General features: G+C 45.3%; 1 protein-coding gene across 1 annotated transcript in view; it reads left to right on the plus strand.

Moving 5' to 3' along the window:
• csmd3b (CUB and Sushi multiple domains 3b) overlaps nt 1–17,500 on the plus strand; it is a gene marked incomplete at both ends in the record, with an annotated part of 306,229 nt that overhangs the window by 217,744 nt on the left and 70,985 nt on the right. Inside the window, 6 exons of the mRNA XM_084484831.1 lie at nt 159–262; nt 1,214–1,326; nt 11,807–11,989; nt 13,566–13,892; nt 14,967–15,161; nt 16,937–17,075. Coding sequence (XP_084340957.1) covers nt 159–262; nt 1,214–1,326; nt 11,807–11,989; nt 13,566–13,892; nt 14,967–15,161; nt 16,937–17,075 — 1,061 coding nt within the window. The remainder of the gene's footprint in view (nt 1–158; nt 263–1,213; nt 1,327–11,806; nt 11,990–13,565; nt 13,893–14,966; nt 15,162–16,936; nt 17,076–17,500) is intronic.

The following is a 17,500-nucleotide window of genomic DNA, read 5'->3' on the forward strand; positions in this document are numbered from 1 at the left end:
CCGGCGTCTCTGAGTAAAACGCCGGACCTTACCCGGCTACTTAATGAAATGCGTATCAATTCACTCCTAGTCGTTTTACATTAAAAGTGTTTCCATGTGCGCTGGTGATCTCTGTGGATTGATGACTAAACGTTACCGCGTCTCCTTGTGTTCTCCAGGTGATCCAGATCAACTTTGAGGAGTTCGACATGGAGATCGCGTACGACACGCTGACCATCGGAGACGGAGGGGAGGTCGGAGATCCCACCGCTATACTACAAGTGTATGTACAAAATGATATATTTTTCACTGACATACCCGACATTATCTTATGTATGATGACACACGTGTAAGCCCAGCATCGTCCTTTGGTGTGTACGGAATAATATTGGATGAAACCCTTCCCATGTAGGTGTGGATGAAACGTCCCGTAGACATGCTTCATCAAGGACGAGAACAATTGTGTTTTCCGTAGAGCAATGTGCTTGTTGCGTATTAGCATAGAGCACTACGTGGGCTGGCCTGTCCCCCCTGGATGACAGAATAATCTATAAATAAATAAATTACAATTCTGAAGAGGAGCCCAAAAGTGTGATCCAAAACAAAACCAAACAGAACGCTTAGTCGATTTGATGGGATGCAAGGAATCTACACCTCTGACCCCTACATTGCTACCAAATATCTTGTTAATCGTTACTAGTGGTCTGTTCTGATGCAAAGTTATTCCAGCAGAGAGGAAAGAAGGAGGTGAATGCGCCGTTAGATGGTGGCTGTTCAGAGCTGGATGGCCCACACATATTTAAACAAGCCCATCATTTCACAAGGTCTGTTGTTGATCAGCCGTTACGAGCCGTTTAAAAACCGTCCCTGTAGTAACATCACAGGTCGGCGTGCCCACACACAGATGCATGATGGATAATCTACCGGCTTACCTTTGTGGACTGTAGCTACTGTTGGGCTTATCTAACCGTCATACATCTGGTTGATGTATTTAATGATGATAGTACTCCGGCTTCCCTTGTGGACTGTAGCTACTGTTAGGCTGATCTAGCCGTCGTAAATCTGGTGGATGTATGTAATGATGATAGTACTCCAGTGGCACACTCTCACTTGCACCTGCACCAACTGCGTATCGGTTAACCCAAATCAATGTGATTGCTGGATCGATAGTGATTACACCATCCGACGCCATTGGCTGATGTGGTCATGACCCGGTCGCGGTTGATACTTTCAGCCTATCGGGGAGCTTCGTTCCGGACTTGATCGTCAGCATGACCCACCAGATGTGGCTCCACCTGCAGTCCGACGAGAGCGTGGGCTCCATCGGATTCAAGATCAACTACAAAGGTAAGTCCGCCGGTTTGATTCCCACTGTGTGTGTGTGTGTGTGTGTGTGTGTGTGTGTGTGTGTGTGTGTGTGTGTGTGTGTGTGTGTCTGTGTGTGATAATGTGATAATGTGTCATAAAAGCGTGCATTTTTGCATATGCCTCAGGTGAGCAGCACATCCACCAGGTTTGTTCCAACCTGGTCAATCCTCTGCAGCGAGGACAATGACCCCCAGAGCCCTTAATGCAGAATCTAGTCAACCTGACGTCTCACTTCCCAGAGATTTCCTCCCAGAAGTATGGCTGTGCATGGGGCCGTCTGAAGGCTCAGAGACATGAGTGTAGGCCGATGCACCTCTTACACAACTGGGGCACTGAGGGGCGGGGGGGGGGGTGTTCTATACGACACGGTGCGTGTGCGTGGGTGGCTTGAGTAGTGGTTCAGGGCATGGCCGCATTGGTGGTGGTATCGGCGGCGCCGCAGATACAGTGCGGTAGAGGAAGGGTTGGTGTGGTTCCCCAGCCCCCCCATCGTTCCGCAGCTCTCCACCCCCCCCTGCAGGCGGAGTGGAGGACGTGCCAGCCCCCGTTACCTGGAGAGAGCTGCAAACCCGTCCCCCCCCTTCCCCCCACCCCCCCAGACCTTCGTCTTATTAAACACCGGAGTCTGGTTGGGATTAGGTGTTGCTGAATCCCTTCTGTATGCTGCCTGCTTGAGCTCACGCCTTTATTTTGAAAAGCAAACCCTGTGTTTACCTCTTCCCAGGTCTTCTTTTGTATCTTAATGTGGCAGGCCATTTTGAGAAGTGGAGTCATCTCTGAAATCCCCCACCCCCCGGGAGAACCGAATAAACACGTCGGAAAAAAATAAAGGCAGCGTATTTGCAGTGTAAATATTTGCTCCGTAAAGTTTTATTCCGTATCGATTTCAACAGCGTGAGAGAAAACAGCAAGCTGTCTCGGCGAAACACAACCTTGTGGCAACATGGTGTCAATTTGCAGTTTCAACCAGACCTCGTTATTGCTGTGATTCTCGCTAAGTAAACTCTAAGGGATTTCATGTGTGGAGTCCTGGACTACTGTGTTTATACATGTATGTGTGAGCAAGTGTTTGTTTGTTCTCTCTGTGTGTGTGTGTGTGTGTGTGTGTGTGTGTGTGTGTGTGTGTGTGTGTGTGTGTGTGTGTGTGTGTGTGTGTGTGTGTGTATGCGTGTGTCTGTCTATCTGTGTGTGTGTGTGTGTGTGTGTGTGTGTGTGTGTGTGTGTGTGTGTGTGTTTGTGTGTATGTGTGTGTGTTATCTGTGTGTGTGTGTTTGGTTGTGTGTGTGTTATCTGTGTGTGTGGTTGGTTGTGTGTGTGTGTGTGTGTGTGTGTGTTTGAACATGTGTGTAATTGTTTACTTGAAGCTGTAAGCCAAGACCTTGGCCATGAAATATAAAAGATGATCAGCGACTCTAACCTTGCTGCACCGATGCACTGCAGTCACTGATGCACTATAGCCCGCGCTTATGTGTGTGTGTGTGTGTGTGTGTGTGTGTGTGTGTGTGTGTGTGTGTGTGTGTGTGTGAGAGAGTATATTAGAACGTTCTTCCATCGTTGAACCAACAAAGCCCTGGCGGTGAGTCGCTCACCTCTTCCATTTTATTTAGCTCCCTCTACCTCCCTTACCCTCCCGCTGCCCTCTATCTGCCTCTGCTCTCTCAGTGAGGCCCAGCCTCTGTCTGCCCCTGCATGCATATTTATTCTCTCTGTGAAGTCTATCCTTTTGGCTTTCCTTTCTGTCACTTTACAGACCTGTCGTCTCTCTCTCTCTCTCTCTCTCTCTCTCTCTCTCTCTCTCTCTCTCTCTCTCTCTCTCTCTCTCTCTCTCTCTCTCTCTCTCTCTCTCTCTCTCTCTCTCTCTCTCTCTCTCGCGCTCGCTCGCTCGCTCATCTCTCTCTCTCTCTCGTCTCTCTCTCTCTCTCTCTCTCTCTCTCTCTCTCTATCTCTCTCTCATCTCTCCCACTCTCTCTCTTTTTGTCTCTCTCTAACTATACCGCTCTGTGTTCTCTGGCTTCTCTCTTTCTTTCTCTCTCATCTCTCCCCTTCTCTCTCTCTTTCTCTCTCTCTAACTATATCTCTCTATGTCTTGCCTGTCTTCTCCCTCTCTATCTTTCTCTCTCTGTCTCTCTCTCTCTGCCTCTTTCTCTCTCTGTCTCTCTCTCTCTGCCTCTTTCTCTCTCTGTCTCGCTCTCTGCTTCTTTCTCTCTCTCTGCTTATCACTCTCTGTCTTTCTCTCTCTCTCTCTCTCTCTCTCTCTCTCTGCCTACTTCCCTCACTCTAGTCTCTGTCTCTGTGTCTCACTATCTCTCTCTCACTCCCACTCCATCTCTCCTTCCCACCTACTCTCTGTCACTAACCTGCTCCTCTCACCATGGCCCTTTTAGTTGTCGGGGTACGTTGGAATCGGCTAAATCAGGTCGAAGGTCACACAGGCCCGGTGGAGAACTCATTGTGTGATGCGGCCCTGGAGCCAGTTGTGCATGAGAATAGATCTCCCTGTGTTGCATTGCACTTGAGGCTATGATTAGAGCTGTGAGGCAGACCCGTCTGAGTGGGATTGCACGTCTCTTTCCTAATGCAGAACATTAGCAACTTTGCATTGCCTTCACTTTCCTTCCGCAAACAATTAGGGAGGGTTGAGATGGTTCAGAAATTTTTCTTTTCTGTGAAATGTCAAGCATTTTGAAGTGTTCATTTGAGTTTGAGAAGCACACCCTGTCTGTCTGTCTGTCTTCCTGTCTCTCTTCCTCACTCTCTCTTCTTCTACCTCTCTCTCTCTCTCTCTCTCTCTCTCTGTCTCTCTCTCTCTCTCTCTCTGAGTTACAATCAGATGACCTCCTTCCTCAGATTCACTGATATTCAAAACAAAACAAACAAAAATAAAAATAAAATCCAAATAACCATATCATTATTCCAAATAACCAAACCATTATTCAGAATACCCATGTCATTATCCGGCTGGTGGTGAACCTGCCGTTATGTTCATGGGTAAACCGGTGCTGAGTCCCTGCTCTGCCCCAGTGCTCGCTCTAGTCTCCCCTGTCCTCCTTGTAGAGTGGCTCTGGGCAGAAAGCGATCGCTAAATGAAATATTATTAATTTTCCTAACACTTTGAAGCCTGTATCTATAATGCATTTGGCTCCACAGCGTATTATATCACATGAATAACGCATAACCCGAGTGGCTTCATAATAGTACCTTTTTATGGTCAGGTATCACAGCAGCTCATAATCTACCCTATCAATGTTGCATGAAAGATTATAGCTTTTTTTTTTTTTTTTTTTTTTAAATAGCATGGTTCAATATGCTGTGTCGCACGGGCCGGGGCAGGGTGGAGGTGTCGTTAGGGCAACGGGTCCGATGAGTTATGAAGGTATTTATAAAACCCGGGAAGAATGGGCTTCCAAGGAAATGCTTTGCTTGCATTTGTACACAGAGGAAAGCAGCCTGCCTTAACAGTCCATAGTGCGTCAGGGAGATTTGATATTTCCTTTCATTCCCATTATTCTGTCTACTTTTGTTTGGTGCAACTTGATGTATGGTGCGTGTTGGGTGCGTGTCGGAGGGGGTCTCGCCCGGGGTGTAATTCAAATGTTCAAATGTAATGTAAAATGTAAATGTAATTCAATGTAGAACCGCCAGTGGATGGAGGTATTCACATTATTTTGAACTGATTGAAAATAAGCACCATAAAAGTAACATGTAACGTAAAAGGTTAAAGTAAAGTAAGTAAACTTTTTTAAGAAATAACGAGTAACGAGCAAACACTACTTTTTCCCCAACACTGCCTGTGGGCTGGTTGCAAACACACACACACACACACACACATGCATGCACACATATGCACACGCACAAATGCAAGCCACACTCACAGACACACATGCGAGCATACATATGCACACACACATGCACATACAGTATGCAATCCCACATTGACGTACACAAACAAACACACATATGCAAACACACACACACACACACACACACACACACACACACACACACACACACACAAACACACATTCTGTTGTCAGCATGAATGATTGTAAGCAAGGCTGCCAGCGTTTGGTAACACCATGACCTCTCTGTCTGAAGCCCAGTTTATTCTTTCACCCAGACTGCCACACACTACCAGGCCATAGTATCCAAATGCATACGTTGGTAAAAGTTTGTATGCATTACAATTTCATCTTAACTTGTTGCTCCCTTTCCGTGTTTTCTGAATAAATTAAATTGTCCGCCTTTCATATATCTCTGCCCAGCTCACATCAAACCCGTAAGCGATTAGTTGTTGCTCATGTCTTTTGCGTGTGTGTGTGTGTGTGTGTGTGTGTGTGTGTGTGTGGGGGGGGTTATTCTTGTTTCTTGAGTCTCCCATTTCTCGTATAATAGTGTACTAAACCTACAATGACTTAATCATTTCAAGGACAGTAAAACTAATGAATAATTATTCAAATGGAATGGCTGTCAGGCTTTTATGCTTTTGTTTAACCAAAGAAACCACAGAAACCTTGGGAATTACCATATGTGTAATTCCATACAGCCTTTATAGAAGCCTTGGAAATTCAGCGTATGGCCGCTCATATTAAATAATGTTTCAAAGTTATTTACCGAGTCTATAACAACACGGCCAACGTGCGGGCGACGTATCTGAAGTTAATTGAATCCTTAAATCACGCTTCGTCTCTCGTGAACCTCAGTGTGGGGCATGGGGGGCTGCTTAACACAGTACTAATGCATTTCCAACGCAGCCATCTCTCAAATATTATCAGCAAGTGGGCTGAATAACAGGGGGAACAATGGGTGAACCAGTCAATGAGTCAGGGAGTGGATGAACACAGCGTCGACGGCACCCTAGACCTTGTGTGATTATCTATAAAAGAGGCCTTGGTACAGAAGGATCTTGACGGTATGAGATTCTATTTAGTAGATGCCTTTAAGCAGAGAGCGACTCACAGTGAATTTACATTCATGTCATTAAGGTGCAGGTCGGGGTGAGGGCATCGTGCTCAAGGAGACTTTTGTGTTTGTGATCAAACCCACAACCTTTAAGATTGGAGTCAAACACTTAGCTCTCTACTCTCTCTTTCTCCTCTCTACTCCAGCCGCTCTCTGTACTTCAATCACACAGGAGAAGCAGGGGTAATAAGCCCTCAGTCAGTGATAAACATTGATTGTCTCAAAAATAAAACCCGAAATAGAAAATGGAAGTCAGATATCGCTGAGTATCCTGTCAGCTCCCTGCCAGGCAGGCTTGGGCGACTGACGCCAGCCAGTGACTGTTTGAAGACTGAAATAAATAGTTTGTGAAACTTCCACACTCGCCATTTCACTTACCTTTGCCCGTTATAGTTTTGGAGGGAATCAAAAAAAAAAGTGTGCCATACAAGGAAAATCTTGGGAAATTCCCAGGTTCACCCAAGTGACTGTTAGGTCTGCTTGAACCGCGCGCAGGCAGCCACCACCATCTCGATAGCTGACAAACAAGACAGAGATCCCCTCTTCGTCCGTAATGGCGGGTGGGCAGGCAGAGGCAGAATGGCAACACTAACAAGGAGCAACGTTCCACATATATTAATCACATATATTATTATATTATTAACCTGGATCAGCAGGTGTGTTTTGGATGCGAGTTTGTTTATTTGTTTGTTATCTGTTGTTGTTCAGTAGGCGTGGGCACCAGCTGCTGTAGGTGGAGAGGAACAGAGTCTTGTTCCTCCGAGTGGTGGCGGTGGTGGTGGTGGTGGCGGTGGTGACAGTGGTGCAGATGGTAGAAGGAGGAATAGCGAGGAGTTGGCCATGGAGCCGCCTCTATGATGGAGGTTGAGACTCTTGCTTTGGTCATTTATTTCCTTTTCATTTTGCATGATTTCTCCTCTCCTCTCACTCCTCTCTTCTATTCCCTTCTCCTATCTCCTCTTCTCACCCTTTCCTCTCCCTTCCCCCTCCTCTACTCCTCCTCTCCTCTCCCTTTCATCTCTCCATCCTCTCCATCTCCCCATCCTCTCATCTTTTACCATCCTCTCCTCTCCACTCCTCTCCTCTCCGCCCTTCTCCTCTCTCTCCTCCTCTCCTCCCCATCTCCTCATCCTCTCCCTTCTCCTCTCTCCTCATCGCCTCTCCTCAACTCTCTTCTCCACCCACCTCTCCTTTCCTCTCCTCTTGTATTCAATCACGCCTACATTTGAGGTTTTAATTTCGATTTACCTGCCGTATTTCATGGTTTTATACGTATTTTCTGTAGGTGCTGGGTTTTATTGGCGGGGAGGATGTCAAGGTGGGTTTTAACAGTATGTTTGACCCTGTGTGGAGGGGGGATGGTGTTTCTGCCAGCTTGGACAGAAATAAATAAAGCGAGACCAAGAGTTATGTTAGGTTTTCCATGCACCTGAAGGATCACTGACGTGTGTTTGTGTGTGTGTCTCTGTGTGCCTGTGTGTGTGTGTGTGTGTGTGTGTGTGTGTGTGTGTGTGTGTGTGTGTGGCTGCATGGTTGCATTAGAACTGTGTGTCAGTGAGATCCAGATAAGAAGCAGGATTCACTTCATCAAACACAAACCCACACCCACACCCCCCCCCCCCCCCCTCCCCCCACACACACACACACACACACACACACACACACACACACACACACACACCGTTAAAGAACATTTCATTCATAAGTGCTGAAGAAAAAAAAACGAACTTGAAATACGAACTCATGAAGTATTCATTTACAACATGACCAGAAAAGTGTTTTTATTTTACACCTCTAACTATTATGAAGTCTGGTGTAAGCCTTTTTGTGTGCACTGTAATATTTGTGTGTGTCGATGAGTGGGTGTGTGTGCCTGCGTGCGTGTCTTTGGTGTGTGTCTGTTTGCGTGCGTGTGTGTGTGCGTGCCATCGTGTGTGTGCCTTTCCATTATCAGCTTTAAGTCAATCTCAAATTGCAAACGGCATTTAATTTTCTACGGAAAAATTACAGTTATGTTATATCGAGTCTCATCCCTCCTTCTCATTTTCTTTGTCTTCTCCTTCACATTTGTGTTTTCACTTTCTTTTTTTAACACTTTTTAATATATTTTAACCTCACGCCCTGAGAGAATACTAAAGAATTATACTTAGGTGACATTTGATGATCCCCAGCCATTTTCTCTTGCTAGCTGATCAGTAGCTAACTACATCATGGTGAAATTCAAACACCACACAGAAATGTGCTGTTACACACAATTTAGAGCCATTGAGAACAGAAATACAGTCACTTGGCACCGGCATGTGTCCAAGACAAAAGACGTGGAAAATATAATTGGAAGAGAGCCATTGGGTTTGAATATATTAACGTGAGTACAGCAATGAAAATTATATTATAATTGGTGTGCAGTAGCAAGTCCTTTTTGGACTGCGAGTCCTTTTTTATAATAGCAGCATGTTTGCTAGTCATGTTTTGAATTTGAAAATGTTACAACTAATTAAAATAAGTAACCACGCTTGCAAGCGAACGTTCATCTCAACACGGACCAAAAAATAGAAACTGAAGCAAAGTCAGTCAGTACATGAATTAGAAAAAAAAACCTTGCTTACCATACCATTTTATCTTGTTCACCTATTTGATCTTCCATAGTCGTCTGAATGCTTATTTTAAAATCAATGCGCGGTGAGCAAAAGAAACAGCACTTAAATGGTCTTTAAGAGGCAGCAGTCGTCGCCGTGGCTACGCTGTGGCTACGTGGCTAGAAAATGCAGCAGGTGTGTGTGCACCGTTGTATGCGTGTACGATGCCTTCAGTGCGCGGCATATCACAGTTCTATAATCACTTCTCAAGGGGGGGGGGGGGGGGGGGGGCACCAGACGCTTACCTGAGGGCCCCGACATCTGGGAGCAAGATCGAAGCGACTAAAAACTCATTTATTTCACGGTCCGTGAAGCCGCTCGTCTGTGAAAGATTACGGCGCTCCTGCCCTCGCCCCGGCTTCCCTGGGATTTTATTGTTCGGTTTTGTTATTTAATTTTGTGTACGTTCAGTGTTTTTTTTCTCTCTCTCCTTTGGTTTTGTTTTAGTTTGGGTTGTGCAGCGCACTATGTTGATATGTGCAGATAAGGATTGAGCTCTCGCCCAGCAGCTAGCTAAGCGTAGCACATTGCTAAACTCTCGGCTTCCTGCTTTAGCAGGGACATGTACTTAAAAAAATTCCCCGTCGCCTACTTTTTTCCTTTATTTCTTTCTTTCTCCTTTTCGTTACTGCTCCCGAATGTTTTCACCAGCCTCAAAGGGAAAGTTAATTAGTTATGCCTCGATAAAGTTGTTTTAAATGTTTCCCTTATGATAACATCTCTAACGTAAATCATCTACATTCTACATTGTAATCTGTTGCATTATTTATTGGCTCGCAGCGAGCAAGCAGGCAAGTGTGAGGAATAAAAAGGGACCAGGGCTTGTGACTGGATCGCTGCTGCATGATATAGCATCGACTGTAATATGTAGCACTTACTTAAGTCCTCCAGATTTATGGTAGCATGGAATCAGTCAGTGACCTAGGTTTGGAATCCTCGAAAGAATTAAACAGCCTTGCTTCACTCCACCATTAAGTCTTGCAGCTATTCCTTGTCAGAATCCCATGACACGCACGGGTGTGTGTGTGTGTGTGTGTGTGTGTTTGTGTGTGTGCTTGCTTGCGTGTGTGTGTGTGTGTGTGTGTGTGTGTGTGTGTGTGTGTGTGTGTGTGTGTGTGTGTGTGTGTGTGTGTGTGCATGAACTTCTATGGAGAATAGCGGATACACATGAAGGTTGATGAAATAAACATAGCATGTGGAATAGCACTCATGAGCAAACATAAAATACACTATATTATGCAAGTACTTGCATAGGCATTCTCTCTCTTTCTCTCTGTCAATATCTCAATCTCTCAATCTCTTTCTCTCTCTCTCAAACTCCATGTGTACACAGCCACAAACACAGACACACACATACACATATCCCAATGAGTTAAATCCCTTTAGTCAACATGTTGTTTATAGAATTAAATGGGGTTATATATCTGCATATCTGTGTCCAGAGAGATACGAGTGGAGGGATAGATAGAAAAGGAGATAGCAAGACTATGTATTAATAGAAAGTGTGGTGTATGGCAGAAGCAATCTCAACATTTCTATCTGGATTCATATGTTGCTTGGTAACATGTATGTGTGTGTGTGTGTGTGTGTGTGTGTGTGTGTGTGTGTGTGTGTGTGTGTGTGTGTGGGTGTGTGTGTGTGTGTGTGTGTGTGTTTTGCAAGTTGTGATTAGTTGTAGTATAGGAATGTTCCGGCAGTGGGTCCACTCTCCAAAGCAATTTGTTCCCTGCAAGGTGTGTGTGTGTGTGTGTGTGTTTGTGTGTGTTTCGCAGCCTGTGATTGGTTGAGTCTGTGGGTCTCATAAAGACAATGTCATGATAGAAATTAATGCAATACATCACAAATATTGCACACTCACGCAAACACACACTGAGCGACAAACAATAAAGCACACACACACACACACACAAACAAACAGACCGACATGCACACTGTCCTTTGGTGTGCATGCTGTTGTAAATAAAAGCTGAATGCAAGAGTGAGAGGAGGAATAGGAGCAAGGAGATGAGAAAGGAGAGGGTAGGCCAGCACGAAAATGAAAGCGCTTAGAGGAGAGAGGGGAGGTGAGACAGGGGTAAACGTTGGCTGGCAGGCCTTCCCAACCGTTCCCCCCATTTTATCTCCTCCGTGAATAGATGCTTGTTTCTGATTGGCTGGAGCGAGGACGCTCCAGCCAATCAGAAACAAGCATCTATTCCAGCCATGTAAAACCGAAAGATTCTGCACAAGTTATTACAACAAACCTAGAAACTAATTGAGCAGTTCCACCATCAACCTCTTGACCTTTACCTTCACAGAGGTCAAAGCACTACAGGATTATTCTCACCACAGTAGTGGTTCTGGAGGCTGGTGCATTCACGCGGTCGTCCAAGCACTCGTCTTGCCTAAGTGATGTTGACTCGTGCTATGGGCGTAAAGCATCTGATCAGCAAACAAGCAAGCGTATGTATATGTGTGTGTGTGGTTGGATCCGCTGACGTAGCAGTAAGCTGATGAAGTATACCGGCCCCGTCGTTATTTCTGGGTTACTCTGTTGCTTTTTCAAAAGTGACGTGAATATGTTGAAATATGTCCTGTTTCCCTTCTCGCCGGGACCCTAAATTGCTCATAATGAATCGCCTCCATATGTTCCTTTTACGCGAGGAGTCCAACCTAGCCAAGGCACATTCGACTTCTAGATTTAAGCTTCCTAAATCAGTGAAACATTGATTCCTAAAGTTAGAACAACATTTTACTTGCGGAGGCACGAGCCAAAAACAGCTGAGTGGACTGGTTTCAGTGTCGGCTATATGAACGCCCCCCCCCCCTCTCCATGATGTTGGTTTATTTATTTATTTGTTGTTTTTTTTTGTTCCCACCAACAGAAATAGACAAAGAGAGCTGTGGAGACCCCGGGACTCCTCTGTACGGGTTGCGGGAGGGCGACAGCTTCCTGAACGGTGGCATCCTACGCTTCGAGTGCCAGTTTGGCTTCGAGCTGATTGGGGAGAAAACCATTTCCTGTCAGGACAACAACCAATGGTCGGCCAACATCCCCATATGCATATGTGAGTATGACGTCACTTCTCGCCACGCCCCGATCATTTGCTTGGTAACTGTTGGTCACCCTTGTATTTTAATTCATAACACTAAAGATGATACATGGATAGAACAATAGAACATTCATAACAAATAGTTCAAATGAAATCATTACAAATATTATAATTTTCACCCTACTCAATGTCCATGTGTGGATAAAAAATCAGGTCATGTCTGTGATGGTAATTGCCACAGCATAGTTGTTCATGGCGGCACTTAAACATAATTAATTCATCCCCACCCTGCTATATTTAGCTATCTTCACAGTCTTCAAGTCTGTGATGGAAATTGACACGGACTGGAAAATGTTCAAAACACAACAGAAATTACAGTTTCCTCTGAGTTTAACACATCCGCAGCACCAGAACGCCGCGCTCCGGCATATTCCAACACATTTGAAATGCCAGGACATGAATTTCCAGGGCTGGGCTGCACTCATGAATACTGATTCCCCCCTCATCTCCCACCCAGAGTGGATGTAGAGTCCTCTAGATCTCTGTTGTCCCCCACACAGGGAACAGTTCATCTTTTTTTTAAATCTGCCGCATTCAGAATGCTATTAGTAAAAGCTCTGACCTCCGTCTGAACAAGAGATTGGTCAGAGTCCCCTTTCCGCTCGCTACACATTAATACTATATAATATAAAATTCTGCTGGCCAGTTGTAATGCATTGCAGCCAGCCAGTCCTCGCATGCTACCGTCCTCAGACTTTACTGGTTCTTTTCCACCATTAAATAGACATAGGGCTTCATTACAGTCCACAAAGGGGCATATCTTATTTTTCATAAATACACTTCTTGCATGGGCAAACTCCGGATGTGACATGGTCTTCTGAAACCTGGGTTGTCTCCGGCAATTTATAGACGCCTCTGAGATGGACTTGGATGAGAAGTTCAGCTGTTATATATTAAGAAATACGAGTGAGAGAAAGAGAAATTAGTGAAGAAATTAGAAATGAGTGTGGAAAGAAACTATACCATAGGCAATGGTATATAGGCAATGGTGGGAATCATGACATTTGCTCAACCCTATGGTGTCATTGTTCCCGGTTGCCATAGGTACTAAGCTGAAGTCATTATGCCCTGGGGGGTCTGCTGACCGATGTTACTATGGTGATCCATATTTAACAGGAAGTCTCATTCTAGGTCACCCCTCCCTTTGCTTTATTGCCCTTTTTATTTGATCTTTCCTTTCCTCTCCTCTGCATCTACTTAATTTATATGCGATTCCTTTCTCCCTGTCAATCATTCCATCTATCCATCTCTATGTCTATCTTTCCATCTATCCATCTATTTGTCTGTCTGTCTGGCCGTCTATTATCTCCATACATATATACACCTGCTCATCTCTCGCCTTCCATCTATCTCTCCCTCTCCATCCATCTCTCCCTCTATAACCATCCATCTCCCTCTCCGTTCATCCATCTCTCCCTCTTTATCCATCCATCTCCCTTTTTATCAATCCATCTCTCTCTCCCTCTCCATCCATACATCTCTCCTTCTCCGTTGCTATCCATCCCTCCCCCCTCTCCCTCCCTCCCCACAGTCCCATGCATGTCCAACTTCACAGCCCCCTCAGGCACGGTGCTGTCCCCGGACTACCCAGAGGGCTACGGGAACAACATGAACTGCATCTGGCTGATCCAGTCGGAGCCGGGCTCCCGGATCCACCTGGCCTTCAACGACTTTGACCTGGAGGCGCCGTACGACGCGCTCACCGTGAAGGACGGCGAGGGCGCCGAGGTGGCCGTCATCGGACGCTTCTCGGGCGCCGAGAGCCCCACCCACCTGACGTCCAGCACCAACACACTGCGGCTCGAGTTCCAGGCGGACCACTCCATGTCCGGGCGCGGGTTCAACATCACCTACATGTGTACGTATGGAAATGTCTGTCTGTCTGTCTGTCTGTCTGTCTGTCTGTTCAACATCCCCTACAGCTGTACGTATGCACCTGTCTGTCTGTCTGTCTGTCCGTCTGTTCAACATCCCCTACAACTGTACGTATGCACCTGTCTGTGTGTCTGTGTGTTTGTTTAACATCACCTACAGATGCCTGAATGCACCTGTCTGTATGTCTCTCTGTCAAATGAAGAGTGAAAAGAAGTCTCAGGTGATATGACGGGGCAGAGTTGAAATCTGTTGCAATGTTGCAAATCAAAAAGTTTGGAGAACCTTATAAGTTGCCAAGATAAGTATAGATTTTTGAAAACTCAAAGTATGTGTACTACATATTTTTGAATGACAAAAAGCTTTTCTTATTTTATATATTTTTGAAACATTGGCATATAAAGCCTTGAGAAAAAGACAGCCATTGTTCTGGAAACATTAGTTTTGACGGACTATGACTGAAATGCTTTTAATGGATCACTTTGCATACCATGGGGTCAATTCCTTCATCTGGTGATTCTGACAGGCCGTAATGGTAACGACTAACATGAAAAATATATTAGGTCCAAGTCTTTTTTATTTGTTTTCTCCCCCAACAGCCAAAGTTGTCTGGCTCATCTGACCACACCAAGGACAAAACACAGTGCCCATTATTGCATCCAATGATTGGCTAACAAAAGACAACAACACATTTTTACTGAATTGCACAACGATTTCATCCCCGACAACCTTGCTCCTATGGGTAATGAGTATACATACACACGGGGAATAGATTTAGAATGGAAAGAGTGTAGTGTTTCAGTTGATAGAGCCAAAGTTTACAGAGTCCTGTGTTGAAGGTAAGTTGATGAAGAGAATAAAGTAGATGGATCGTGAATATACGATACGATACAATAGGGGTTAGGGGCGTCTTCCCCGGGCGGACCGCACTGCGGACATCGGCTATCGAGCCCAGACCTTTCTCCCGGGACCCAAAAACCCCTAACCACTAGACGAGCCTTCTCCTCCTCCTCCTCTTCGACCCCTCCTCCTCATCTTACTCCTCCTCCTCCTCCCTCAGCCTTCGGCCATAACGAGTGCCCCGACCCGGGCATCCCCATCAACGCCCGGCGCTTCGGAGACAGCTTCCAGCTGGGAGGCTCGGTGTCGGTGGTGTGTGAGGACGGCTTCATCAAGACCCAGGGCGCTGAGACCATCACCTGCCAGCTGGACAAGGGCAAGGTGATGTGGAGCGGGCCCATACCCAAGTGTGAAGGTGAGGGGGGGGGGGCTCTGAGAGGGGCGGATCCACAGTCAACCATTCGTTTCTACTACTTTTCGCCCTCGGTCACAAAGGCCGAAGTTTTTTTCACGTCGCAGTCGCGTTCGGAGATCGGGAGAGGTTGTTTCGGTCTGAACCAATCAGGGAGCGGAACGTGTTTCCGCAAGTGACGCCGCTCTAAGTTGTTGAATTTAAGGCTTAAGTTTGTTTTAAGTTTTTTTCTAAATAGCTTCAATGGCAGAATCCATCAATTTCCATATTCTCCCATATGTATCCTAACATTTGTTTTCCGATGCTGGCCGTGGTCACACTAATTCCGTCAGCATAATATGCATAAGTGTCAAATACTATTTGACACTTAATTATCATTTATAATTATTGCCGCGGCCTAGAAACTAAAATGATTCAATTACTATTTATAACAATTATCGTTATTCTCATAACCTAGAAACTAATATTAATCAATAACCATTCAGCAGCATTGTTGTTATTTTCGTGGCCTACAAAGAATATTATACACTGACAATTTATCCTCCTTAATGTTATGGTCGTGGCCTACAATCGAATATTTTACAATTACCATTTAGCAGCATTAATGTTATTGCCATGGCCTAGGAACTAATGTAATATTACATAATTCTATGATCATGTAGCGTCGCTATTTCCTATGTTATTGATATCGGAGTGGCCTCGAGCCATTTATAATGGACAAGGCTGAAGCATACGGCACTCTTTCTGTTCTAAACCTTAAGAACAGATATAATATCACATAACAAACTCAACAAACAGCAAGATCTTACATCGTGATTCAAATCAAAAGCAGAACCTTTCCCAGCAGCCAGTGGATGTGAACCTGCTCACCGAGCCTCAGCTTGGGAACCGCCAGGCTATGGGATGGAATAAGAGGGGGGGTCATTTATTTAAATGACAGACAAATCAATCTCTATCATTAGCGTTTGTAATCATAATTACTTGTGCTGGAGCTAGCCAAACCCCCCTGAGGGTGGCAGCTATTTCCTGTGAGCAAGGCCGACCCCCGGAAAAATAAATGAATCGAGAACCCCTCATGAAATAATTAATATTACAAATATTAGTCGTCCTACTTACTAACAAATTGAAAACGAAATCCAAAGAAGGAATCCGATATGTATGTTAATGACGTCCTGTCCTGTATATTAATTGCTGTTATGAAAGATAATTAGCTTCTGGAGCTGCGTTTTTTTCTTGGGTTGCGGGGCCATATGCACCATCCAAGATCAAACATGACCAGAAACAAGATTTATAGTGCATTTCACTTCACAAAACACATCTTTTTAAGAAATAAATGGCACTGTTGGAAAAAATGAAGAGTAACACAATCCTTTGTTACTCTCTCTTTGTGTGTGTGTGTGTGTGTGTGTGTGTGTGTGTGTGTGTGTGTCTGTGTGTGTGTGTGTGTGTGTGTGTGTGTGTTTGTGTGTGTGTGTGTGTGTGTGCGTGTGTCTTTCTCTCTCTGTCTCGCTCTCCTTATACATCCGTCTCTGTCTCTCTTTCTTTATCCCTCTCTCGCTCTCTCTACTTCTCTCCATCCCTCTCTCGCTCTCTCTCCCTATATGTCTTTCTCTCTCTATCCCTCTCTCATTTGCTCTCTCTGATCTCTGTCATCTATCTTATCTCTCCCCAAACTTCTGTATGTGTCTCTCTCTCTCTCTCTCTCTCTCTCTCTCTCTCTCTCTCTCTCTCTCTCTCTCTCTCTCTCCTCCCACCCTCCCTCTATGTCTCTCACCCAGCCCCATGTGGAGGTCACTACTCAGCCCCTAACGGGGTGATCCTGTCCCCTGGTTGGCCAGGCTACTATAAGGACTCCCTGAGCTGTGAATGGGTGATTGAGGCCGAGCCCGGACGCTCCATTAAGATCAACTTCGACAAGTAGGTTGTCCCGACAGGACGTTAATACAGACAATCCTGGGCCATGATTGTGCCCGGAATCGAGCGCATTGCGTTCATGGGCAAATAAAAGGGAGATTTGTACAGCCGCACATTTTTCCATTTCCGCTAATGTTTGTTTTTTGTGCAGGGGAGCTTTAGTAATAATAGCGATAATAATTGTAACTTGGACTTGCCGGGCCTTTCTAACAACCCAAAATGATTTATGAAAGAAGTGTGTCAGCCAGCACCGAAGCAGTCACTGCTCCCAGTTATTTCCTTCTTTTTTCGTCGTACTTGAATTCAGCTTTTGTCGGAATTCAAGCCTCATTCAATGTGAAAATGAGGTGAACTAAACGCAATGGGCTGGCGATATGCTCTCCTCGGGCGTGCGAGCAAGAACAAATGGAAGCGAAGCAGGACTAAGA

Source organism: Micromesistius poutassou, assembly GCF_964030765.1.
Source record: "Micromesistius poutassou genome assembly, chromosome: 20".
In the NCBI taxonomy this organism is placed as follows: domain Eukaryota; kingdom Metazoa; phylum Chordata; class Actinopteri; order Gadiformes; family Gadidae; genus Micromesistius; species Micromesistius poutassou.